Genomic DNA, 25,712 nt, shown 5'->3' with positions numbered 1-25,712 from the left:
GGTTTACTAAACTTAGAAAGAATCTTTGGCGCTTAACTTCAGTATCAATCGAAGAAGCAGCGAGATAACCCTATTGAATAGAAAACGTCGAAATTTTACTGCTGGCTATCTGTGCATCAATCATTCATAGGAACTAATCGTACCAATTCGGGGTCTATAAATCGTATCACCCGGATTACGATTGTTCATATTTAGACGGTGTACGCCGGTTGGTCAACATGATGTTCAAAATTTGTGTGGTTTTAGGCCTCTTGGCCGCGTTCTATACTGTAAACGGTGAAAAACTACGATTTGATAACTATCGATCCTACGAAGTGAACATTCAAAATGAAGAACAGCTCCGCGCTTTGCAAACTTTGGAAGAAAGTCCTAACGGAGTAGGTATGGAAACTAAAAGCTTGGATGGAATAAAGATGCATCTTTTAATTCTAGTACTACTTCCTGGAATCTCCAATGCGATCAAACATGAAAGTATCCATCTTGGTACCACCGCACAAATATGCCGATTTTGAAAATTTTACCAACCATTTGGATATGGAAAGTTCTCTGAAGATTGCCAATTTTCAAGAGTGAGTAACATGAAGTTTGACGAAGTAAAATATTTACTGCCTAATTTTATTCCAGACTTATCGATAATGAACGTCCGCTAAAGAGGAAACGCGAGGGATTCGACTGGGAAGACTACCACACTCTGGAAGAAATGTACGCCTGGATGGATGAGCTAGTAGAACAGTACCCAGAATACCTTCGCATTGAATCCTATGGAGAATCCTTTGAAAAGCGAGAAATGAAGGCTATCATTTTGTCAAAGCAACCTGGAAACCCTGGAATATTCCTGGAGTCTAACATCCATGCACGTGAATGGATTACATCCGCTACAACCACCTGGATCCTGAACCAACTGCTAACCTCAACTGATCCGGAGGTCGTTCAGCTAGCAACGGAATACGACTGGTACATTCTTCCAGTGATAAATCCAGATGGCTTACACTACACCAAAGAAACTAATCGCCTGTGGAGAAAGAACCGATCCCGTCAAACTATCCTCTGCCAGGGCGTAGACATGAACAGGAACTTCCCAGGACATTGGATGGGTAAAGGCAAACAAACAATTTTTGAAATTCTCCCTTTTCAATGTTTTTATTATCTTTCAGAGGGAGGTGCATCTGTTAATCCCTGCTCAGACCTTTTTGCTGGACCCTCTGCCGGTTCCGAAATTGAAACTCAAAATGTTATGGCACTTTTGAGGAAGTATAAGTCGCAAATCGACTTTTACATGTCCTTCCACTCGTATGGGCAATACATGTTGCTTCCATATGGTCATCAGGGTGCCGATTACTCCGAAAACTACTACGATTGGATGCAGATAGCTGAAGCAGCTGCCCAAGCTGCGGTGCGAAAACACGGCACTCAATACACCTTTGGAACAACTGCTGATGTATTGTGTGAGTATAAGCATAAGAAGCCTTTCGATGGGAAATACAACTAAACTTTTCCGTCACTTTTGTACAGATGTTGCCTCGGGATCGTCTCCGGATTGGGCTCATGGCCAAGAGGGAATCCCGATTGGGGTGACGTACGAGTTCCGTGATACCGGCTATTATGGATTTGTGCTTCCGGCAACTCAAATCATCGAAAACGCTGAAGAGGTGCTCGATTCCCTGGTGGCCTGGATGGCAAAAGCCAAGGAGCTAGGTTATTTCCCGCGACGCGACGTTGTCGCTTGATTGAGTGGAACCTTATAATGATCGATTATATACTAAATAAACGAAGTTTTTTTGATGAACAATACCTTTTTTTTTTACAAAAAAATTTTCATTTATTTAAATGCACATATGTAACATTTTTACATGGTCAGATACGTTATTAAATATGCAACGATTCTTTAGTGAGCTTGCATGATCGTACGGTTTTACCCAGACTTGCCGGATATTAAACATTTGATATTTGATGAAACAAACAAAAATTTTAGCCGAATTATAATAATTTTTATCCGGTAAAAATGTATTTATATTTTGAACAACTTCTATTTATAAAAAACCTGCACCTTCTAAATTTGTCTAGATTTTAAGTTGAAAATTTTGGATACCAATGCCCGGATTTGACAAAGTTTTCTGATGAAATAGCCCGGATAGCATCCATAGGATAATTTCTTTCATAAAACAATGTACTTCAGTACTTACTTAATGGTACCGCGTCAATGCTCCGGTTTGCCTCTTCTTCGATGTCTTTCTGGATTCCATTCAAGCACCCCTCTGCAAATCTCGTTCTCATCTTTTCGCAGCGTATGCTCAATCCATCTCAGTCTTACACAACAGCCCGGTAAACCTAAAAAGCCTTCTAAGGATTGGTGCCTTAAAGCTTCGTAGATAATATTACATTCCATCAAATTGGAATTTTCCTCATTGATGCACAAACAAGGGGAGTTTTCTAGGTTTTTTTTTTTTGAGAAAATTTATACAATGCACATGATATATGAAAGAAACTCTATTTGCACAATATTAGAAAGAGATCATGAAAAGTATCTTATACACTATAGGGACCCAATAGATAAACTTTTGCTTAAACACATTTGAATATTGTCTAGGTTTATTATAACAATTCAAGCCGTAAACCATGTCCTATTCAAACGACTTTCAAAAGCCGACTATCCTTGATGAATTTCGTCTAAAAAATCAACATAAAAAATGACACAACTCGAATGATTTATAGGTTATTTCTATAAAAATTGGTTCAGAGTTTGCTTTTCCACAATAAGGCTGGAACAAATTTCAAATCCTTCTTTTGTCACTCAGAGTTGGAACATCGCGAGGGGGGGACAATAAAAAATAATGCGAAAAACAAATAAATTGGAATAAATGGCACGGAAGCTCGTATGCAACAAAATTGCATACTATATCGTTGCACAAAACTTATAAATCAAGTAATTTCTTTATCGAATAATTCAATCAGATCAAAAAAATAAAAGGTTTAAAAACTCCCATCATCTTAAATTTGTTTTTTTGGTCTTGTAATCTTTCATGTATCGGATTTTTAACGAAATTTACATAAATTTCTACGAACCTTATTTTTTCCCCCCTTCGGGTTTTTGGAATTTTCGAAGGGGGGGGGGGGGTGACAAAAGAAGAAATTGATACTTGTTCCAGCCTAAGTGGTTTTTTTTTTTTTTTTTTTTTTTTTTTTTTTTTTTTTTTTTTTTTTTTTTTTTTTTTTTTTTTTTTTTTTTTTAAAGAAATAAAATGTATGGTTTAAACGGTAGTATATAATTCCCCTGCACATGGGGAACTCCCATAGAAAATAAGCAGGAATTTTCATCGGATTAGAAAAACGAAAAAGCTAGATTTGGAAATATCTTTCATTTGGAGGAGGGGGAGTAGGAAAGAGGTAAAAAAAATCAATATAATTACAACAACAAAAAAACTCGAACAAATTAATTTCAACACATCTCAATCAACCTATCAAGTTTTAACATTACGATAAAATAAATGCGTTCAACGATTTCTCCTATTTTTGCAATACAATCTCATACAAAATGCAATCAAATCCCGTACATTTAACTTGTTCACAAAATTTAATAAAAAATCGTGAATCGACCAACTTAATTTTTAATGTGAAATCGGCACTGAATCCGAAAATAAATTCAAAAAATCTCAGTAGAACAGTTTTTAAGTTATGCTCCAAAACATAGGAAAATAAGTAAAAGAAATTGCACTTACATTCAAATATCTCGGACTGTAGAGGAGACAAGGGCATAACGAGCACTCGGGGCATAGTAAGCACTCCTCATTTCCACGAAAATACAAATTTTCTGAAATAAATTTTCACAAGGAACAATTTGGTAGTCCCTATAGTATTAATTTTTCCGTAAAAAAGAAATCTCCTTATCATATTTACAGAAATATTTAAAAAAAAACAACTTGGTTCTCAATTGACGGAAATAAGTCGTTATCATTCAAGGAACATTTAGCTGTAACGGTGGCAAAAGCAAAAACAGTCCTAGGATTTTTTGTCAGGAATACCAAAGGATTCAGTGACACTACAACTCTCAAAGCTTTATATTGCTCGCTTGTTCGCTGTGGATTGGAGTACAATATTCAAGTCTGGGCACCAAACACGATCGGAGGATTGAAGCTACTCGAGTCAGTTCAAAAGCGATTCCTGAGATACGCACTGCCTAACCTACCATGGAACGAACCTCAACGCCTACCACATTACCATGCTCGATGTGGAATTTTAAACATCGAACCGATTGGTTCACGTGTTACACTACTTCGTCGTCTGTTTATATTCGACGTCATATCCGGTAATATTGATAGTGCTAGCCTCGTGGAAATGATACCGTTTCATGTACCTTCTCGTTCCTTACGGGGTTTTGAGCCTATGAGATTGAACAACTATGGTAGGAACGAATTTTATAACCCGTTTGACATATCTTGTAAATTGTTCAACCAAGTGTATGTATATTTTGATTTCAATGTAAGTAAAGATAGTTTTAAGATAAGATTAAGTAATCAGTCTGTATGACATTAAATTGCCGTAGACAGTGACCAATAAATAAAATAAATAAATATTATAATTTTTGAGCACCAGAAAATGACTCTCATGATCGTTAAATTATCTTGATCTATAAGATACGCACTGCAACATGATGTACACATTGTTCCCCAATTTTCACCATCATTGCATTTTTAATTTGTTTATGTTATCATTTTTAAAACACGTTTTTACTTCAACTTGTTGACCCCGGGCGTATAGAGCACCAGTGATCGGGGCACGATGAGCATTTTCTGCCGTAGAATCTATCAGCAAATTTATCTCGATGAAGTTTACTGGATTATAGAGCTACAGCTTGACTCATGGCCGTAGGACCCCCTTTATGAGGGTCCAAAAAAACAAGCAAGGTATTCTACTCTACACTCACAATTTTAAATTCAGAATAAAATTATGATAATAGAGAAAAGATATTCAAGAGTAACAATCCAGACTAAAAACTAATGCCAAAACCTCAGAAACCCATTCATGGTTCAAAATTCTACTACCTACCTACTGTTTATCAAAATTTCCTCATTTGTTCATAGAATAAGGTTGTTAGATTTTTTTCAGCACGTATCCGAGCCAGACAAATCAGAGCTGTTTAACATACAAACCTGAAAAAATCCGGGTATTTGATTTCAAAACTGTTGACCGAAATTCAGGCAATTTTGGTCAAAACCTAAGAATTGCTCAAAACCTTTCGTGAAATTTTTTTTAACTTTCTCCAAAAATTTTGGACGCATAAATAAAACAAAAATTTACAACACAATTTGTTTTTAAAGTTTGATTCAAGAATGAGAATGAGATCAAACCCGGTCCAAATCCGTGCTTTTCCTATGAAATTTGGGCAACCGGGTCAGACCGAAATTTTCCCAAATTTTATATTAAATATCCTGGTTAGTCCGGTTAAACCGGGAAATCTGGCAACCTTATCATAGAAATTCAGGTCTGAATATTAAATTTTAAATTAAATTTATTTTGGAGGTGTATATTCTCATAACCGAAACTGTATTTCAACATATTGTCGTATTTCTGATTCTGGCTAACCCGTTTTAAACCGGGCAATCTGGCAACCTTATCATAGAAATTTAGGTCTGAATATTAAATTTTTAAATTAAACTTATTTTGGAGGTCATATTCTTATAACCGAAACTGTATTTCAACGTATTTTCGTATTTCTGATTCTGAATTAAATTTAGGATTCTTAATTTTCAGTTCGAATAATCATAAGAAATTAGAAATGAAGCTGCTTTGAAATCCTGGTCTAAATTCGGTTTTGCTTTTCATATCAAATTTGATCCATGATTTTCTAAAATCATATGCATTTTCAATGTTTCTATTATAGTTTAACGAATATTGAAAAAAAGAAGAATTTAGTTTTATATTCAAATTCAAAGTTCTATAACTTTATTGTTACACAAAATTCAAATATTTATCTAAAGCTTCTGAGTGGCGATCCGAATTTGAAAAAAAAAATATTCAGATTCATCATTTGAAATCCACATTCCAATTCAGATTCATAAAACAGGTTAAACAAAAATTATTGAAAAAAAATGAATTAAAATTAAAAGGTTAAGATTTAAAAAAAATAATGAGGGCTCTAAAACTTTGCTCATAAAATTTTGCTCTGGAATGAAGATTCGGAATCGTTTTTTTTGTACATTTCAGAAATTGTATAGAGATTCGGAAACAGATTCAAAGTTCAATTTTTTAATTCAAGTTCAGAATTCAGATTCAAAAAAAGTTATAGCTTGTGAATGAATTTTTAATTCAACATAAAGTTTTTGAGGAATTAAGGAGCAAATGAATTCAAAAATTTGCTTGTCAATTTCCGGATTTCAAATTTTTTAATCATATAAGTTTGTACACACAATTGAGCTGAAAATTACTACAGATATAATGTGGAATTTGAGTTAATTTTCTAGCTTTTGTTTTATGCAATATATCCCAAATTATATTTTTTCAAAATCATCCACAGGATTTTCCTTATGGAATTGATTATTTATGAAACATATTTCCTGTTAAAGACGTGTTACATGTTGTACCTGATATTTACTTAAAAATTCTGCACAAATTTCTAAATTTTCTCGGTGAATTGTTCAACATTATTAATATTGCAGTTTTTTAAAAGCCAAATTTCAAACTAAAATCATAAATTTAGTTCATGTACGCGTCAAATTTGATCCGAGGTTTTTTTTTTAACTCTTATTGTTTTCTTTTTGAAAATTTTATTCATTTTCATCAAAGGTCTTTAATTTGCTAAAGAGTTTGGAAAATTGGGCTTGTTTGATTTGAGCATATCAAAAGAACTTATTTTATGCTCAAATCAAATAGCTTTGATCTATCAGAACCTTAAACAAACTCAAAAAATGTAACCATCGATGAAAGCAAATTCCATATTTTGTTTCTAAAGGTTTTATGTGTTTGGGTAAAATACAGCAGTTATATTTATCATCGTAAATCACCGAAAAATATCAATGAAAGAAAACCACAATAAAGGTTTTATTAAAAAAATTAGCTCACCCTTTAGCCTAAGGAAAATTTTTGTAAAGTTACGATTTAATACGAAAACTAATATTAAGTACTTAAAATGAATGATTAAATATATGATTACCTCGTTACAAATATAATTTGTTTAATTTTTTTTTCGTGCGTTGTTGGGCAGTCACCAAACCAACCCCCCCCCCATGAGTCGGTTTTTCCTACGGCCCTGGTTGACTAGTTTATTTTTAACGATTTCGCCTATTAGTAAGTTGTCGGAAAGGTAAAAAAAAGACTCAAGTGCGTTCCTGGTTAAGTTCGATTCCTTATAGAGGCGATTTTTTTTTATTTGCCATTCATGATCAATTATTTAGAATTTAGATTGTTGCATTATACGGCTTGTAAAAATCATCCGCCAAACAAAGCACCAGAAACATAATGTTGAGTGTGCGTGAATTGTTTGTTTTCTACAAACAGACATATATTATTTTGTTATTGCTTTGTTTGATGGATCTAAGACTAACCGTTGAGTGCAAAATACATCGATCATGAATGCTAAATGAAAAAAAAACTATCACTTCGACCAGGAATCGAACTCGAGTCTTATGATTAGCTCTTCAACAACTAATCAATAGGCCAAATCGTCAGATTTCATTCATAACTTCATCGAGTTGAATTGGCTGCTAAATTCTGCTGCAGAAAATGCTCATCGTGCACCGATTAATGGTGCTTATACTGCCCCAGTGGGGGTTCTCATTATGCCCCTAAAGTTACTGATTTTCAGTTTTAGGCAAAAAAAATTTTTTTTTATTGTGCCCATCCATCAATAGTTTTTTATGAGTTCAACAAAGTACGAAACAGCGTTATTTTGTTTTAGTATGGGGGATTTTCTTTTATTAACTGACGGATTTTCAGATCTCCCCAAAAATTGAAAATTTTATTCATTTTTTCGGCACGGATTGTTGTTTTTCAACGGAAATCATAAAATTGCACATCAAAACGCATTGAATGTTATCAGCTTTCCAAATGAATTGTAAAATTTAAAGTAATGGTCTTTAATATGAAAAATTGCAAATAAGCTTTAAATGGTGTCTAAAAGTAACGCCTTAATCACCGAATATTCTGAAATAAAAAATACCTTTGCATAGTTCAATTTATGGTTCAATTTTTATTTGAAAACATAAAAGATCACAACTTCTTTAGGGGTCATGAAGGAAATAATGGTAATATATCTTTTTTTTGCGTCGAAAACAAACAATGGTCAACTGCACTCACATGTACAGCTGGCGTGTGCTTCTAAAATCATGGGTACAAAAGAACTTATCAAAACACTATTTTTTCGTGTTTTGTAGAGTGTTTGCAGCAAAACTGACTTCAAGTTTCATCCTCCGGCACAAATTGTCAGATAATAAGAAAAAGTCCCTTATGTTCAAAATCTCGTAAACTTTTTGACGCTGCACCAATAATAATCTCCGGTATGATAAGAAATATAGAATGTAGAAGGCTCAACCGCTTGACTTGTCCGTCTGTCTATCTATAAAATCAAGCAATAATGGTGTCTCGAACTTTAGTCGTTGAGTGGCTGCACTTGATACAATAAGAAGCAATCATGGTGCTCTTAAAGGTGGTCGCATTTTTGTCGATAGTCTTACGGTTTTCGATAGTCGCAGCAGAACCGCTGCGTTTCGATAACCATCGCGTGTACACTGTAAATATCGATAATGAAAATCAACTACAAGCTTTGCAACTTCTGGAACAGTTTCCCCAAGAGGTAATATTCAACGTTGTTTTTGAAAGACATGTTTAAATCCGATACAGATAAACTTTTAGTACAATTTTTGGGAACCTCCAGTTCAAACAGGAATGAAAGTTGATATTATGATCTCACCGAAGAAAGTACGTGGTTTTGAGGAGCTGGCAAGTCGTTTGGATATGGCGATTGCCTTGAAGATTGAAAATGTGCAAAAGTGAGATTCCGTTTTGAAGTGTGTTACATAAAAGATAGTATTTTTTAATTCTATTGCATTGCATTCTAGCTTAATAGATAATGAAAGGCCACGAAAAGCGTTCAGAGCTGCCACATTGGATTGGACGGATTACTACACTTTGGATGAAATGTACGGTTGGATTGATACGATGGTTCAGCAATATTCGCAAATCCTTTCGGTGGAAACCGTTGGAAAGTCTTACGAAGGGCGCGACATTCGTGCTGTTAAGCTATCTCATAAGGCAGGAAATCCGGGAATTTTCCTGGAATCGAACATTCACGCTCGCGAGTGGATCACCTCGGCCACAACAACCTGGTTGTTGAATGAGCTGCTAACCTCTTCGGATCCAGAGATTGTGAACATCGCTCAGAACTACGACTGGTATATTCTTCCGGTCGTTAATCCTGATGGCCTTAATTATACCAAAGAAGAAAACCGAATGTGGAGGAAAACTCGCTACCCTCATAGTCTATTGTGCTATGGTGCGGATATGAACCGGAATTTCCCTCATCACTGGATGGGTACTTCCATGGTTTTATTTTTAACGGTCATGTTTCTAACTATGAGTTTGGAATATTCTAGATGGTGGTTCTTCATCGAATCCTTGCACCGATACGTACGCGGGACCTGAACCGGCCTCGGAAATTGAAACCAAAGTGTTGATGGACTACTTCGAGCTTCATAAGGAGAAGATTCACTTTTATCTGTCGTTCCACTCGTACAGTCAATTGATACTTCTACCGTTCGGTTATCAAAACGCCGATAAGGTAGATAGGTTTTACGATTGGATGGAAATGGCAGAAGCTGCAGCCATAGCTCTATATAAAAGATTCGGAACACAATATACGGTGGGAAATACGGCAGATGTATTGTGTAAGTATTTTGTTGATAATGTATTACGTGTATTAGATGCTTATCAACTAACAAACAAACTTCTAATTCGTATTTAGATATCGCATCCGGATCAACCAGAGACTGGGCGCTGGGTGAACACAATGTCCCCATAGCGGCTTCCTATGAGTTCCGTGATACTGGCAATTACGGTTTTCTGCTTCCGGCCGAACAGATCATTCCAAACTCGATCGAGGTTCTCGATTCTTTGGTAGCGTTTTTGAAGAAAGCACGTGAATTGGGTTATTTCACAGTTCAATAAACGAATAACAAGATAACAATTAACTTTGGTTTATATTTTGCTTCACATCAGCCTGTTGCTTCCTAAGCGAAACACTGTCCATAGTAGTGAGTGTGGTCCATTTTCACCGTTTCGAAAACGACTTGGTGTCCATCGTATACCACATAAAGCGATACACTTGGAACAACGAAAACCACACTGTTGTCTACCTGGAAGTACTTGAATGGATACACACCCGGAACGACCACATCATTCATGACCTCCAGGATTTGGCTGTCAACTGTGAAGGTGTATTTGGTGACTCCGGTGTACTCGACGGACTTTTCAACAATGGGCTGGACTACTACTTCGTGACCATTAATGACGAATTTGAGAGCCTGGAATTAGAACCACAACATTAGTTTTGAGTTCATTTGTTAGACATTTTACGACGTACGACGTAGTTCTTCTCAGTTTTCTGAACGTAGACAGCCCAGCTGTAGCTGCTCGGATGATCCGCTGCGTAAAGAGTCCATTCGCTGTAAACAGGCGTCTTGCTGACATCGTAGTGGTATCCGGTGTAGTTGAAAGCCGGATTCACCACACACTCGGTTGTGTATCCGACAGTTTTCATGAAATCGAAATATCTAAACGAAGGATCGTTAATTAAGCTTTGAAAACTTAAAAAAATAGTGAAATTTACCTCGTGAAAAGAACGCTATCCGGTTGGAACGACCAGAACCAATCGTAATAGGGAACGTGTTCGAAGACAAAGCTTTCTTCCGGAGAAGTGACAACCATATCCACAACGGGGTGTTCTTCCCACCACATTGGATACTCAACATCGACGACGAAACTGCCAGTTGGTACATGATGATGGGCATCCGCATCGTAATAGACAGGGAAAACCTGCTGAATCCAGAACCAGAACGGTTTGACAAAGCTCAGGTACACCGGAAGCACGTGTTCATAATCCACGGTGTAGACATACTTCCGAACGGTTGTGTGTGCATCAGCGCAGTCGTACGCCATGGGAATGGGAGTATGGCTATCGGCGTAATGTTTGACACATTCTTTGTACGAGTAAACGGGGCTCTTAGTGAAGTTCTTCTGTGCATCGGAGTAGCTGCCGGTGAATTGTGCTGACACAACCATTTCATCCTTAACACACTTGTGATCGTAAGAGTAACCATGAGAATATGTGAACTTTCCATCTACCGAATCGGCATGAACGTTCTTGGTGTAGTCGAAGCAAATGTTCATGTTTTTCTCTCCAGGAGTTTTATGGGTAACGTAGACGTTGAAAGTTTTGAAGTAAATTCCGTATTCATGAGTAAAATGCACATTCACGTCCCAGTGATTTACTTCGACTTCGCTTTCGTTTTTGAAAACCGCCGATACTTTGACGTATTGGTGGTAGTTTGGAGTCGCCCACATTTCATGGGTTATGGCTTCAGTGTTGACTTTAAACGTAAATTCAGCCTTATGGAAGGGGTATACTTTACAGGGATCAACGAAGCCAACAACTCCGTAGCTTGAATATTGAGGGGGGAAGAAATGCGTATAGAACCAGGTGTAGTAGGTCATCATGAATTTGAAGAATGACGTATTGGGGAGCTCATAGAAAATATCGTTTGTGAAAAGGTCGGAGAGCGTTTTGAAGTGTTTCACATGAGGCAAAACTTCAATATCGTAAACAGACAGGTAGAAGTGAAGTCCGGATGTTTTGGAGTGGGTCTCATAGAGTACTAGATCTTTCTTCTTGTTTACTGGAGCAACGAATGTAGTCAGGTAGTGAAGACATTCGGGGCAAGTGCTCTTCATGAAGTCTACTTCAGTGTCTGGTTTAGCATAAACTTGTGTCTTGACGTGAGTTTTGAATCCAACAACATTATGGACTTCGTTTGTACTCTTGGTCCAAACAAACTTAAACGAGTTCTGTTGGAAGTTGAAAACAACATCAAAGTTGAACGGAACGGTAAAGTCGAATGCATAAACTCTTCGAGCGCCATGCCAGGTGACGCCGAATGGATTATAAACGGAGATTCCATGGAAACCGTGCATCCATAAGCGGAAGAAGCTGTGTACTGAAAAAGTGACTTCGTTGGCATTTTTGCTTGTGGGTGTGACAACGTCATACTTGAACTGGGACACCAGAGGTAGCTCGAAGTCAACCTTGGTTTGCACTCCATCCAAGGTCGGGGAATACACTTCAACGTCAGCCAGATTCATGATGAATGTGAATTGATATTTCATTGTAGTAAGAATCGATAGATAAGTATGCGTGTAGAATTGTTTGATTGATTCCTCGTCGAAATATTTGGTGTAAACGACCTTTCCGTTCGCAACCAGAGTGAATTCTACGTGTACAGTTTCTTTTTCGTGTTGTTTGAAGATTGGTTCCTTGACAGTCTTAGGTTCAACATTGAACAATTTGGGCCAAAGCATGGTGAGCGGGTTTTCTATTCCTTCGAACTTGACATACACGGAGTAAAGATCAACTGAACGATCCATGACGTACGGACTGAAGTTGATGAAGAATTGGTTGACTTTGTTGTGTTTATCATCGGCTACCAGGTTACCATAGATGGAGGCTCCGTATAAATGTTTCTTATCGACGTAATCGTAATAGAAGGCTTTGGTTTCCACTGAGCTATCGTAGTGCTTGAAAAATTTAAACATTTGCTTGACGTAATAGTAGAAATCTTTATCATGGTGAATAGTTGATTCGACCATAGATTCGACGGTGGTAAAGAAAAATGAATAAACTTGTGGATTTTTCTCAGTTTTCATGTGTGATGCAAGCTTTCCGAAGTACTTAACATGTTTAGTGGACAGCAGCACCTTCAATGCGGCTACGCGTAGTTCGGTTGTAAGAGTTTCGTTAACAAATACTGGATAAACCGTTTCAAACAGTAGATCGTAGTCGTGCGATAGAATCTTTTCCAGTGAGTAGATGGCATGCACACGCAGATGACGATCAAACGGAAGCTCCAGAACTTGTTCTCCTTTTACAATTGGAGCAATTAACTCATAGACGGATCCAACCTGGATGTTCATAAGGCCATGCATCCATACCAATTGTTCCTCGAACGATTTCGATTCTTTGAATTTTTTGTAATAAATCTTAACATATTTCTGCAGCTCGGCGGAATGGACATCATGAACGAAAGTTTTGTACACCAGTGAGCCGAAGGTAAGTATGGCAGCGTGAGCAACTTCCGGTTTCACGTCATCTTCGAAGTGGTAGAAATCTTCCAACTCCTTCAACAATTCCGCAGTGGGAACACGTACGTTGAGTCCCACAGAGAATAGCATTACTGAGGCAACGAAATCCTTAACCTTATGGGCCTTGATGACATTTTTAATGAAGACAGCTGAATTCTTCGTTCCTACCATTGGTAGTACTTTGTAGAAGACGTCAAGAGCAGCCAAATCTTTGGGAGTCGTATTTTTGGTGATATAAGTGTAGAAATGTTCATAATTTTCAACGCTGAACGGCTTGAAGGTTTCGACTATGCGAGTTACAGTCAATCCGTGCTTAGTATCGGTTTCCGTTTTAGTGATGGGATTTTCCTAGTGGGAAAAAATGGTCTGATTTGAAGGAAAAAATATCGAAATCATGTTCGTACCTGGAGGTATTCAACGGCTTCGTAAAGCATAGCCAGGATTTTCGGTGCATAAACGGATACATCAACAATGTGCGGGAACACTGACAGGCATGGGAAATATGAGCTGTATTCCATGTTCGAAGAAACGTACTCAACTGGGTTGTAGACCTAAAAATGTAGGAAGCATATGGATTATCAGAAAAAATGGAGGCGATGGATTCTTCGGAACACCAGCGGTTTACTTCAAAGAACAGTCGAACATGAAAATTTGGTTTTAAAATTTCGAAAAAATCCTCCATCCTCAAAAGTTCATTCGTACTTACAACGAATTTGGCAAATTCCATCGGAGTTGGTGGAGCAACTGTAGCGTACTCAAAAGACTGGTGACTGGAAACGAATTGCGTCTGTCCTTCGGTCATTGATGGTTGCACAGTCTTAGTGCTAATGGTGTAGAATTTATGTGCCTTGAAGCCATCTTTTTTGCTTACTAGGAAATAGGTGCTTTCTGGATACGTTGCGTTCCAAACTGAAAAATGATCGTGAACTTCATCTACTTCTACGTTACTGTAGTGATAATACGGCATGTGCTCGAAGCTGACAAAGTCTGGCATCTTCTTCACGACAATGTGCTCATCATCGGTAACAACATCGTAAGTCACATTAACTTTGCCGTACACACTCTCTTCTACAAATGAAAACACCACAGGTTTTACGTATTTGGATGTTGGAACTTTATCCGAGGGAAGCTGGAGAGATGCTGCAATTCCTTTCTTGATATTGATACTCCACTGTGTGTCATCGGGCGTAGTAAAAACTTCATGGACCATTCCATACTTGTCGTAAGTGACGTAGAACGGTAGTTTGAAAACTTCAGCTTCCTTTACTATGGGAACAAAAGTTTTCGGATGAGGTTCCTTGCCATGAATTTCACCAATGGGATACAATGGTCCGGTGTACACGTAAACCATGGGATCGACCAAATATACAAATGTGCCATTTCCAGAAGTATCTATACGAACAACATAAGTTTAGGGATATTATTTTCAATAATGTGTTACAAATTCGCACCTGGTCTGACATGAATATCGGCTTTCACTTCGTACTGAGATCCTGTGCTGGTCTCGACAACTCCGGTTCTCACATCCAATTTGTAATGGTAAACATATTCTTCACTATCGGAGCCGTAGAAATAGCTCTTGCTGGGAACCGAATTCACAACTGCCACGAAGGCGAGCACTGAAAAATCCAAAAATTTATAATCACTTCCTTATTCAAGTAACTTCGCCATCAAACTTACAACAAACCCACAACTTCATCGCACTTCGCACTTTCGCCAGGATTGAGAATTGGGCACCTGATCGCCAGAAACTGCTACCGGTTCCACCTGGAGCAGCTTCTTTTAAATGGACGGACCGACCTCTTATCGACATCCCGGAAAGGTGATTGATTTCAAGCTACGGGTCATCTTGTTGCACGAAATTTCGGAACCAATCGTATGCAACTGTAATCAGCACACTTTTTGCGGATGCTTTCGTGTGATTGAAGGAGTAATCGCAACACCTAGGATGCAGTGAACTTACCAACTTATGAATGATTGCTAGTGAAACGTGAAGCTGGTTTGGTAGACTGGTGTCCGATAATTTTACTTCTTCGATACAATTGCGTTAAATTAAAGACTACAAATTGAGATTTTTTAAATAATTTCCCTTTTCAATATTTACATGCCGACACGAAGATTCTGACATTGTATTGTAAAACCTTATATCTTGTAACCTTAGGTCTTGTTTTTTCATGATTGCTATTTTGTCATTTTTGTAATTTTTTTGTCATTTTTGTCATTTTTGCCAATTTTGTCATTTTTGCCAATTTTGTCATTTTTGCCAATTTTGTCATTTTTGCCAATTTTGTCATTTTTGTCATTTTTGTCATTTTTGTCATTTTTGTCATTTTTGTCATTTTTGTCATTTTTGTCATTTTTGTCATTTTTGTCATTTTTGTCATTTTTGTCATTTTTGTCATTTTTGTCATTTTTGTCATTTTTGTCATTTTTGTCATTTTTGTCATTTTTGTCATTTTTGTCATTTTTGTCATTTTTGTCATTTTTGTCATTTTTGTCATTTTTGTCATTTTTGTCATTTTTGTCATTTTTGTCATTTTTGTCATTTTTGTCATTTTTGTCATTTTTGTCATTTTTGTCATATTTGTCATTTTTGTCATTTTTGTCATTTTTGTCATTTTTGTCATTTTTGTCATTTTTGTCATTTTTGTCATTTTTGTCATTTTTGTCATTTTTGTCATTTTTGTCATTTTTGTCATTTTTGTCATTTTTGTCATTTTTGTCATTTTTGTCATTTTTGTCATTTTTGTCATTTTTGTCATTTTTGTCATTTTTGTCATTTTTGTCATTTTTGTCATTTTTGTCATTTTTGTCATTTTTGTCATTTTTGTCATTTTTGTCATTTTTGTCATTTTTGTCATTTTTGTCATTTTTGTCATTTTTGTCATTTTTGTCATTTTTGTCATTTTTGTCATTTTTGTCATTTTTATCATTTTTGTCATTTTTGTCATTTTTGTCATTTTTGTCATTTTTGTCATTTTTGTCATTTTTGTCATTTTTGTCACTTTTGTGATTTTTGTGATTTTTGTAATTTTTGTAATTTTTGTAATTTTTGTCGTTTTTGTCATTTTTGTCATTTTTGTCATTTTTGTCATTTTTGTCATTTTTGTCATTTTTGTCATTTTTGTAATTTTTGTCATTTTTGTCATTTTTGTCATTTTTGTCATTTTTGTCATTTTTGTCATTTTTGTCATTTTTATCATTTTTGTCATTTTTGTCATTTTTTTCATTTTTGTAATTTTTTTAATTTTTGTCATTTTTGTCATTTCTGTCATTTTTGTCATTTTTGTCATTTTTGTCATTTTTGTCATTTTTTTAATTTTTGTCATTTTTGTAATTTTTGTAATTTTTGTCATTTTTGTCATTTTTGTCATTTTTGTCATTTTTGTCATTTTTGTCATTTTTGTCATTTTTGTAATTTTTGTCATTTTTATCATTTTTATCATTTTTGTCATTTTTGTAATTTTTGTAATTTTTGTCATTTTTGTCATTTTTGTCATTTTTGTCATTTTTGTCATTTTTGTCATTTTTGTCATTTTTGTCATTTTTGTCATTTTTGTCATTTTTGTCATTTTTGTCATTTTTGTCATTTTTGTCATTTTTGTCATTTTTGTCATTTTTGTCATTTTTGTCATTTTTGTCATTTTTGTCATTTTTGTCATTTTTGTCATTTTTGTCATTTTTGTCATTTTTGTCATTTTTGTCATTTTTGTCATTTTTGTCATTTTTGTCATTTTTGTCATTTTTGTCATTTTTGTCATTTTTGTCATTTTTGTCATTTTTGTCATTTTTGTCATTTTTGTCATTTTTGTCATTTTTGTCATTTTTGTCATTTTTGTCATTTTTGTCATTTTTGTCATTTTTGTCATTTTTGTCATTTTTGTCATTTTTGTCATTTTTGTCATTTTTGTCATTTTTGTCATTTTTGTCATTTTTGTCATTTTTGTCATTTTTGTCATTTTTGTCATTTTTGTCATTTTTGTCATTTTTGTCATTTTTGTCATTTTTGTCATTTTTGTCATTTTTGTCATTTTTGTCATTTTTGTCATTTTTGTCATTTTTGTCATTTTTGTCATTTTTGTCATTTTTGTCATTTTTGCCATTTTTGTCATTTTTGTCATTTTTTTCATTTTTGTCATTTTTGTCATTTTTGTCATTTTTGTCATTTTTGTCATTTTTATCATTTTTGTCATTTTTGTCATTTTTTTCATTTTTGTAATTTTTTTAATTTTTGTCATTTTTGTCATTTCTGTCATTTTTGTCATTTTTGTCATTTTTGTCATTTTTTTAATTTTTGTCATTTTTGTAATTTTTGTAATTTTTGTCATTTTTGTCATTTTTGTCATTTTTGTCATTTTTGTCATTTTTGTCATTTTTGTCATTTTTGTCATTTTTATCATTTTTGTCATTTTTGTCATTTTTGTAATTTTTGTCATTTTTGTCATTTTTGTCATTTTTGTCATTTTTGTCATTTTTGTCATTTTTGTCATTTTTGTCATTTTTGTCATTTTTGTCATTTTTGTCATTTTTGTCATTTTTGTCATTTTTGTCATTTTTGTCATTTTTGTCATTTTTGTCATTTTTGTCATTTTTGTCATTTTTGTCATTTTTGTCATTTTTGTCATTTTTGTCATTTTTGTCATTTTTGTCATTTTTGTCATTTTTGTCAGTTTTGTCATTTTTGTCATTTTTGTCATTTTTGTCATTTTTGTCATTTTTTTCATTTTTGTCATTTTTGTCATTTTTGTCATTTTTGTCATTTTTGTCATTTTTGTCATTTTTGTCATTTTTGTCATTTTTGTCATTTTTGTCATTTTTGTCATTTTTGTCGTTTTTGTCATTTTTGTCATTTTTGTCATTTTTGTCATTTTTGTCATTTTTGTCATTTTTGTCATTTTTGTCATTTTTGTCATTTTTGTCATTTTTGTCATTTTTGTCATTTTTGTCATTTTTGTCATTTTTGTCATTTTTGTCATTTTTGTCATTTTTGTCATTTTTGTCATTTTTGTCATTTTTTTCATTTTTGTCATTTTTGTCATTTTTGTCATTTTTATCATTTTTGTCATTTTTGTCATTTTTTCATTTTTGTAATTTTTTTAGTTTTTGTCATTTTTGTCATTTCTGTCATTTTTGTCATTTTTGTCATTTCTGTCATTTTTGTCATTTTTGTCATTTTTGTCATTTTTGTCATTTTTGTCATTTTTGTCATTTTTGTCATTTTTTTAATTTTTGTCATTTTTGTCATTTTTGTCATTTTTGTCATTTTTGTCATTTTTGTCATTTTTGTCATTTTTGTCATTTTTGTCATTTTTGTCATTTTTGTCATTTCTGTCATTTTTGTCATTTTTGTCATTTTTGTCATTTTTGTCATTTTTGTCATTTTTGTCATTTTTTTAATTTTTGTCATTTTTGTAATTTTTGTCATTTTTGTCATTTTTGTCATTTTTGTCATTTTTGTCATTTTTGTCATTTTTGTCATTTTTGTCATTTTTGTCATTTTTGTCATTTTTGTCATTTTTGTCATTTTTGTCATTTTTGTCATTTTTTTAATTTTTGTCATTTTTGTAATTTTTGTCATTTTTGTCATTTTTGTCATTTTTGTCATTTTTGTCATTTTTGTCATTTCTGTCATTTTTGTCATTTTTGTCATTTTTGTCATTTTTGTCATTTTTGTCATTTTTGTCATTTTTGTCATTTTTGTCATTTTTGTCATTTTTGTCATTTTTGTCATTTTTGTCATTTTTGTCATTTTTGTCATTTTTGTCATTTTTGTCATTTTTGTCATTTTTGTCATTTTTGTCATTTTTGTCATTTTTGTCATTTTTGTCATTTTTGTCATTTTTGTCATTTTTGTCATTTTTGTCATTTTTGTCATTTTTGTCATTTTTGTCATTTTTGTCATTTTTGTCATTTTTGTCATTTTTGTCATTTTTGTCATTTTTGTCATTTTTGTCATTTTTGTCATTTTTGTCATTTTTGTCATTTTTGTCATTTTTGTCATTTTTGTCATTTTTGTCATTTTTGTCATTTTTGTCATTTTTGTCATTTTTGTCATTTTTGTCATTTTTGTCATTTTTGTCATTTTTGTCATTTTTGTCATTTTTGTCATTTTTGTCATTTTTGTCATTTTTGTCATTTTTGTCATTTTTGTCATTTTTGTCATTTTTGTCATTTTTGTCATTTTTGTCATTTTTGTCATTTTTGTCATTTTTGTCATTTTTGTCATTTTTGTCATTTTTGTCATTTTTGTCATTTTTGTCATTTTTGTCATTTTTGTCATTTTTGTCATTTTTGTCATTTTTGTCATTTTTGTCATTTTTGTCGTTTTTGTCATTTTTGTCATTTTTGTCATTTTTGTCATTTTTGTCATTTTTGTCATTTTTGTCATTTTTGTCATTTTGTCATTTTTGTCATTTTTGTCATTTTTGTCATTTTTGTCATTTTTGTCATTTTTGTCTTTTTTGTCATTTTTGTCATTTTTGTCATTTTTGTCATTTTTTTCATTTTTGTCATTTTTGTCATTTTTGTCATTTTTGTCATTTTTATCATTTTTGTCATTTTTGTCATTTTTTCATTTTTGTAATTTTTTTAATTTTTGTCATTTTTGTCATTTCTGTCATTTTTGTCATTTTTGTCATTTCTGTCATTTTTGTCATTTTTGTCATTTTTGTCATTTTTGTCATTTTTGTCATTTTTGTCATTTTTGTCATTTTTGTCATTTTTTTAATTTTTGTCATTTTTGTAATTTTTGTCATTTTTGTCATTTTTGTCATTTTTGTCATTTTTGTAATTTTTGTCATTTTTGTCATTTTTGTCATTTTTGTCATTTCTGGCATTTTTGTCATTTTTGTCATTTTTGTCATTTTTGTCATTTTTGTCATTTTTTTAATTTTTGTCATTTTTGTAATTTTTGTCATTTTTGTCATTTTTGTCATTTTTGTCATTTTTGTCATTTTTGTCATTTTTGTCATTTTTGTCATTTTTGTCATTTTTGTCATTTTTGTCATTTTTGTCATTTTTGTCATTTTTGTCATTTTTGTCATTTTTGTCATTTTTGTCATTTTTGTCATTTTTGTCATTTTTGTCATTTTTGTCATTTTTGTCATTTTTGTCATTTTTGTCATTTTTGTCATTTTTGTCATTTTTGTCATTTTTGTCATTTTTGTCAATTTTGACAGTTAAAGCATATTATTCTCCCTTCGTTATTTTATAAAAAAAGTACTTTTCTGGAGGATAATTGTAGATAATAAACAGGGGAAAGGAACATACATTGCACTATGAGACCAATTTATACCAGTTTTCTTTTTAACTGATTTAATTCATTGAAATACTCAGTTTTTGTCCATTACATTTTATCTGTAGGAAAGACTAATCTTTAATCAATACACTTGTTTTTTTTTTACTAAAAATAACATGGATTTCATATCAAACTCGCTATTCGCCGTAAAGTGGCATAATTACACAATCAGTCTACCATACTCCACGTTTTTAATTGCTTTGTTGTTACTGAGAACTATATTGCATTTTTCATTATGTTGGCAGCTCTCGGAGGGATTCCTGCAGCTTCTTTGTTTACTTTTAACCGGTAGCAAGTTTTTTTTCTAAAAATAATTTCCTGCTTCTCACACTCTCTTTTTTTCGCTATTTGGTATGACTTTCTCATGAAACAGTTTAAGCTTTTCGTGTAAAATGTTAATCGTTCCAATCTCCAATCCGTTTCTTGGACTTTCGCGCGAATGACAAGAAACATCATTGGTGCTCCGTTCGTTACAGGATTAGATTCAAAATCGAGACAACAGACCATCATGATACACGAAATTCGGCTCCGCATAGTTCAACGACTTTGGTTTTTGAATAAAGATTCGAAAATCGATCGACAGTGCATCGAGATGTTCGATGATGTTATCGATTATATTCGTAATTCGAGTTCTAAAGTAGGAATGGACCTTTTGGATCCAAAGTTCAAGCTAAATTGGAGATCTCTGAGATTAGCCTTTGCAGTATTTTTGAGTGTTATAAGTTTTAGTTACACTTTCTTCAGCTTTTGGGGATCTTGGACGCAAGTCTTTGAACTGTGCCCATACATGGGACTGTTTATTCAAGGGATTCTGAAACTGTACCATTCAGTTAAAAACGTTTCGTACCTCAGAAATAACGTTCAAAACTTGAGAAACTTGTACAATCGAAACATCCACAACCCAGCGAATAACACTTCGTTAGCCAAGTGTGTAGGATTGATTCATTTTATCGCAAACATCAGTGAAATCGTTTATCTCGCCGTTGGATACAGCGTTTGTCTCATCCCTTTGTATTTTTTGATCCGATATCAAAAAATTCTATTGGTTCTTCCCTTAAAGTTACCCGGAGTTGATACTGAAACTGTAGCAGGATGTCTTTTTATTTCAATTTTTCATTTTCTAATTATTCATCAGGGGGTGTGGGGGCTTTTGGCGGCTGATTTGAATATTATATTTGTTGTGCTTCAAATCCTTGGGGTAGCTGATGTTTTTAAAAATGAATTGAAACAGCTCGATGTGGCAATTACTGATATGCCGATGAACAAAAATGTTCTTCACAGAAGAGTTCAATTCATTTGTATAATGCATAAAGAAATGATAACGTACGATCACGTATTTGAAAAATCAAAATTCTTTTCAATTATGAGATTCTTTTTTTTTCAGGTACGAAGAAAATATGGATGAATCTCACAAATCACTGGTTTTTCTTCAAATTTTAACCTCCGTTGTGGACGGTACAACGGTTTTCTACGTATTCTATATGACGAAAAACATAGCCCAGCTGGTTTTCTCTTTTGGGGCCGTATGGCAGCTAATGCAATTCTGTATTTTGGGAGCAGCTCTTACAATCAAGGTAAAGAATAAGCAATAAATCAGACGAAAATCTTGAAACAATTTTTTCTGTTGTTTCACAGAACGATCAAGTCAAAGTTGCCATTTACGATACCAAATGGTACGATCTTCCGGTGGAGGAACAGAAAATGCTTGCGATCGTTTTACATAAATCTCAAAACTCCGTTGAAATGACGATAGGCGGACTTGCACTGCTCAACATGGAAACCTTCGTACAAGTAGATTCAATAAGTTGTAGTTGATTTTATGACAATATTCACGTTTCTCTCTTATAGATTCTCAAAATGATATATTCTTATTTTGCAATGCTGCTGCAGCTCATGGAGTGAAAGGAGTATTTGAAAGAGAGAAACCTTTTCAGATTTATTGAGTTTTTTTTTATCATTGTTGGTAGAGGATTAAGAGACATAATAAGCTTCTTCAACCCTACAGTGCAACCAGATATCGAATATTATTGTTTAAGTTACATATAAATAGTAGAGATTACCATTAAAAAAAATTACAATGTTTCAGTGTTGTTCATAACTTTAATTAGTACCCACAATATGTGGTAGCTCGAACCACTGTATATAATTTGAAAACTGGTAGCCTTGACAAGGCTTGGCTTCAGAAACTCATCAGATTTGCGGTCATTTTTGAATTTTTCAAACACTGGAGTCTTCTTTTTCTTGTTCTACTAGCCGATGCAATTTTAAGCAAGACTCGGAATTGCCTAATCGACGAGCTCCTATTATGGTCCAGTTACAGAGACTATATGACCAGCGGTATCCGTTTATACGACAATCTTTTTTACAATTTCCTTTTTCTTGTTACATTGTTTCATTTCGTAGTATATGTGCTCATTTTACGTCCGAAGACTTACAAAATTTCCTTAACCTAGATATTAGCCGGCACTTCTCGGACATTATCGACGTCAGATCCGGTCGAGGCGCCAACATCGAGTTAGATCATTATCTGGTGATGGTAAAGATGCGCCTAAAACTCTCCGTAGTGAACAACATACGAAACCGACGGCCGCCTCGGTTAAATATCGCACGACTGAGGAACCTGAAGTCGCGGCAGACTACGCGCAATCGCTCGAAGCAGCGCTGCCGGCAGAGGGCGAGCTTGACGAAGCCCCTCTCAATGACTGTTGGGATACCATCTAGACAGCCATCAACAGTGCTGTGGAGAACGTTATCAGTCATGTGGAACGTACTTGACGGAACGACTGGTTCGACGAGGAGTGTAGGAGGGTGATAGACTAAGGGAATACCGCGCGGGCGGTAGTAGTCCAAAGAGGCACCCGTCGAAATGTGGAAAATCACCGACAGCAGAAGAGTCCGAATTTTTCAAGAGAAAAAGCGTTGCCTGAAGGAGTAGGAGCTCGAGGGGCGTTCACGAGAAACACGGAAGTTCTATCAAAAAATCAACGCATTCTGCAAAAGCTTAGTGCATCGTGCCGCAAGCCGAAATAAGCCGGGATAAGGACGGGGGCATCCTGACGGACAATCGTGAGGAGATCAAAAGGTGGAAGCAGTACTTCGATAAACACGTGAATGGCGCACTCGCTGGAGATCAAGAGGGTGGGGGAAGGTATATCGCCGGCGTTGCCAACGACGTAGAGGAGATATTCCCAATGATGAGTGAAGTTAAGGAAACCATTCGCCAGTTGAATAGCAACAAGTTAGCTGGGAGATAGGGCATCGCAGCTGAACTCATTAAAATGGGCCCGAACAAGTTGACCGATTGCCTACACCGGTTGATGGTCCGGATCTGGGACACATAACAGCTACCGGAGGAGTGGAAGGAGGGGGTAATATGCCCCATATACAAGAATGGCGAAAAATTGGACTGTGAGAACTACCGAGCGATTACTGTCCTGAATCCTACTCCATCGCCTAACGCCACAAGCAAACTGATTTGTAAGACTTCATTGAGGGACGATCAACGATGGACCAGATCTTCGCATTACGGCAAATCTTCCAAAAATGCCGTGAACACCAAGTCCCTACGCACCATCTATTCATGGACTTCAAAGCCGTATACGACACGATCGACCGTGATGAGCTATTGAATATCATGGACGAGAACGGCTTTTCCAGGAAGCTGATCAGACTGGTGAAGGCGACGATGGATGGAACGCAGTGCTGTGTGCGGATTTCGGGTAGTTGTCGAGTTCATACGAATTGCGCAGGGGCTTCAACAAGGCTAATGTCTATCCTGCATGATGTTAACGGGCACGATTTTCAACAGATCCAATCAACTTATTTGCTTTGCCGATGACATTGCTATAGTCGGCAGATCATCTGCGGCAGTGGTGGAGATCTATCGCAAACTGAAACGCGAAGCAGGAAGGATTGGGTTGATGATTAATACGGCCAAGTCGAAGTACATGGTGGCTTGCGGATCCGAGAAAGACCGAACCCGCTTGTCCAGTAATAACAAGATCACGATCGACGAGCTGGAGTTAGTCGAAGACTTTGTCTATCTCGGCTCACTGGTGACCGTAGACAATGACACCAAAACCAAATTGCACTTAAAATGAGAAAGTCATTATACGTCTTAAATTCAAATCATTTTGATGAAGTTATTCATTGATCAAATAAAACGAAGTTTCTACCAAACATAGAATTGTAACCGTCGTTATAAAGTCCTTAGGTAATTTTTCAATTTTGTTTTAATTGTTGTTTCGAACTGTTGTTTTTCTATTTGTTAATTTAGTTAGGATTAGGCAAATTTTAAATAAATGTTTAGAAGATAGGTTTTAACAAATACAATAATTGTTAGTTTTAAGTTGGGCGTGTGGCATCTTCATCAACAAGTCTGCAACCAAGACTGGTTGCAAGGTCGAATGCATGTAGGTTGCATGCAAGGTGCAATAACTCGCCTAAAAGATTTTTGAAAGGAGAAGGTGGAGGAGAGGAGTGAAGTATCGCGCCAAAAAGGGATTTTGACTCTGGGCTTTTTTTTTCCGGCGTTCGTGCGAGTCAGAGGTGTTCCCCAACAGCCAAGAAATTTGTGAAACCAGAGTGTTTGTTCTTGTGCCACCCCGTTTATTGTTGAGGAATCCCGTCGTACGATTCGGCCTAGATTACCTGACGGTAGTCTACGTCTTACCGTAAAAGACTTCGGCCTCTGGTTCAGGTAAGAACCATAATCGTAAAGGAGGCCTATCTTTCGGGACTTCGAGAAATACTCGGAGTCTCTACTTCCCAAGGAGAGCCCTTCTCAGCGCGGCCAATACGGCCTTGCCGTGGTCCGCTGATCCCCGTCAACGAAGGAAGACGCCGTATCCTGTCCGTTCGTCAACGCCAGACGAACTGCCACCATTTTGGTAAATTGATCAGGACGCAAGTTCCCGTCCCTGATCCGCCATCAACAATCCGCCATTGTCGAACCCAACACCCCGGTAAAGGTAACCAGTGAGCGCTCACCAACGCAGTCATCGAGCATCCGGTACGTACCGCAACGGTCATCGACCACCGTCCAACCCACACCCTACACAAACACACCACACAG

At 35.1% G+C, this 25,712-nt stretch overlaps 4 protein-coding genes across 4 annotated transcripts; 3 read left to right on the top strand and 1 right to left on the bottom strand.

Moving 5' to 3' along the window:
- The first annotated feature begins 63 nt into the window (after window positions 1–63).
- Window positions 64–1,791, top strand: LOC129748579 (zinc carboxypeptidase-like). Its single transcript, XM_055743236.1, has 5 exons — window positions 64–377; window positions 433–569; window positions 625–1,094; window positions 1,155–1,445; window positions 1,513–1,791. The coding sequence occupies exons 1-5, from the start codon at window positions 219–221 to the stop codon at window positions 1,725–1,727; spliced, it is 1,272 nt and encodes a 423-aa protein (XP_055599211.1). The 5' UTR covers window positions 64–218; the 3' UTR covers window positions 1,728–1,791.
- Window positions 1,792–8,597: 6,806 nt separating this feature from the next.
- On the top strand, window positions 8,598–10,174 carry LOC129749204 (zinc carboxypeptidase-like). The gene is made up of 5 exons (XM_055744133.1): window positions 8,598–8,785; window positions 8,845–8,981; window positions 9,051–9,523; window positions 9,585–9,875; window positions 9,953–10,174. Exons 1-5 carry the CDS (start codon window positions 8,624–8,626, stop codon window positions 10,153–10,155), a joined length of 1,266 nt encoding a protein of 421 aa, XP_055600108.1. The 5' UTR covers window positions 8,598–8,623; the 3' UTR covers window positions 10,156–10,174.
- On the bottom strand, window positions 10,169–15,122 carry LOC129749203 (uncharacterized). Its single transcript, XM_055744131.1, has 7 exons — window positions 15,022–15,122; window positions 14,793–14,960; window positions 14,048–14,733; window positions 13,746–13,892; window positions 10,817–13,689; window positions 10,571–10,760; window positions 10,169–10,511 (listed from the first exon to the last, which is right to left on the bottom strand). Exons 1-7 carry the CDS (start codon window positions 15,038–15,040, stop codon window positions 10,218–10,220), a joined length of 4,377 nt encoding a protein of 1,458 aa, XP_055600106.1. The 5' UTR covers window positions 15,041–15,122; the 3' UTR covers window positions 10,169–10,217.
- Window positions 15,123–22,170: 7,048 nt separating this feature from the next.
- On the top strand, window positions 22,171–22,609 carry LOC129746950 (putative odorant receptor 83c). Its single transcript, XM_055740910.1, has 3 exons — window positions 22,171–22,212; window positions 22,274–22,429; window positions 22,487–22,609. The coding sequence occupies exons 1-3, from the start codon at window positions 22,174–22,176 to the stop codon at window positions 22,538–22,540; spliced, it is 249 nt and encodes an 82-aa protein (XP_055596885.1). The 5' UTR covers window positions 22,171–22,173; the 3' UTR covers window positions 22,541–22,609.
- The last annotated feature ends 3,103 nt before the right edge of the window (window positions 22,610–25,712 follow it).

This window comes from Uranotaenia lowii, chromosome 2, assembly GCF_029784155.1.
Source record: "Uranotaenia lowii strain MFRU-FL chromosome 2, ASM2978415v1, whole genome shotgun sequence".
Taxonomy (NCBI): Eukaryota; Metazoa; Arthropoda; class Insecta; order Diptera; family Culicidae; genus Uranotaenia; species Uranotaenia lowii.
This window is presented reverse-complemented; position numbering and strand designations above follow the sequence as displayed.

Excerpts from the sequence above, each read along its gene's own strand:
- LOC129748579 (XM_055743236.1), top strand. The coding sequence starts at position 219 with ATGATGTTCAAAATTTGTGTGGTTTTAGGCCTCTTGGCCGCGTTCTAT. Across the intron at positions 378-432 it reads TGGAAGAAAGTCCTAACGGA|TACTACTTCCTGGAATCTCC; the intron begins GTAGGTATGGAA and ends TTTTAATTCTAG. Across the intron at positions 570-624 it reads AAGATTGCCAATTTTCAAGA|ACTTATCGATAATGAACGTC; the intron begins GTGAGTAACATG and ends ATTTTATTCCAG.
- LOC129749204 (XM_055744133.1), top strand. The coding sequence starts at position 8,624 with ATGGTGCTCTTAAAGGTGGTCGCATTTTTGTCGATAGTCTTACGGTTT. Across the intron at positions 9,524-9,584 it reads TTTCCCTCATCACTGGATGG|ATGGTGGTTCTTCATCGAAT; the intron begins GTACTTCCATGG and ends GGAATATTCTAG. Across the intron at positions 9,876-9,952 it reads AAATACGGCAGATGTATTGT|ATATCGCATCCGGATCAACC; the intron begins GTAAGTATTTTG and ends ATTCGTATTTAG.
- LOC129749203 (XM_055744131.1), bottom strand. Across the intron at positions 13,690-13,745 it reads AAGCCGTTGAATACCTCCAG|GAAAATCCCATCACTAAAAC; the intron begins GTACGAACATGA and ends TTTTCCCACTAG. Across the intron at positions 10,761-10,816 it reads GATAGCGTTCTTTTCACGAG|ATATTTCGATTTCATGAAAA; the intron begins GTAAATTTCACT and ends TCCTTCGTTTAG.
- LOC129746950 (XM_055740910.1), top strand. The coding sequence starts at position 22,174 with ATGCAATTCTGTATTTTGGGAGCAGCTCTTACAATCAAG. Across the intron at positions 22,213-22,273 it reads GAGCAGCTCTTACAATCAAG|AACGATCAAGTCAAAGTTGC; the intron begins GTAAAGAATAAG and ends GTTGTTTCACAG. Across the intron at positions 22,430-22,486 it reads ACATGGAAACCTTCGTACAA|ATTCTCAAAATGATATATTC; the intron begins GTAGATTCAATA and ends TCTCTCTTATAG.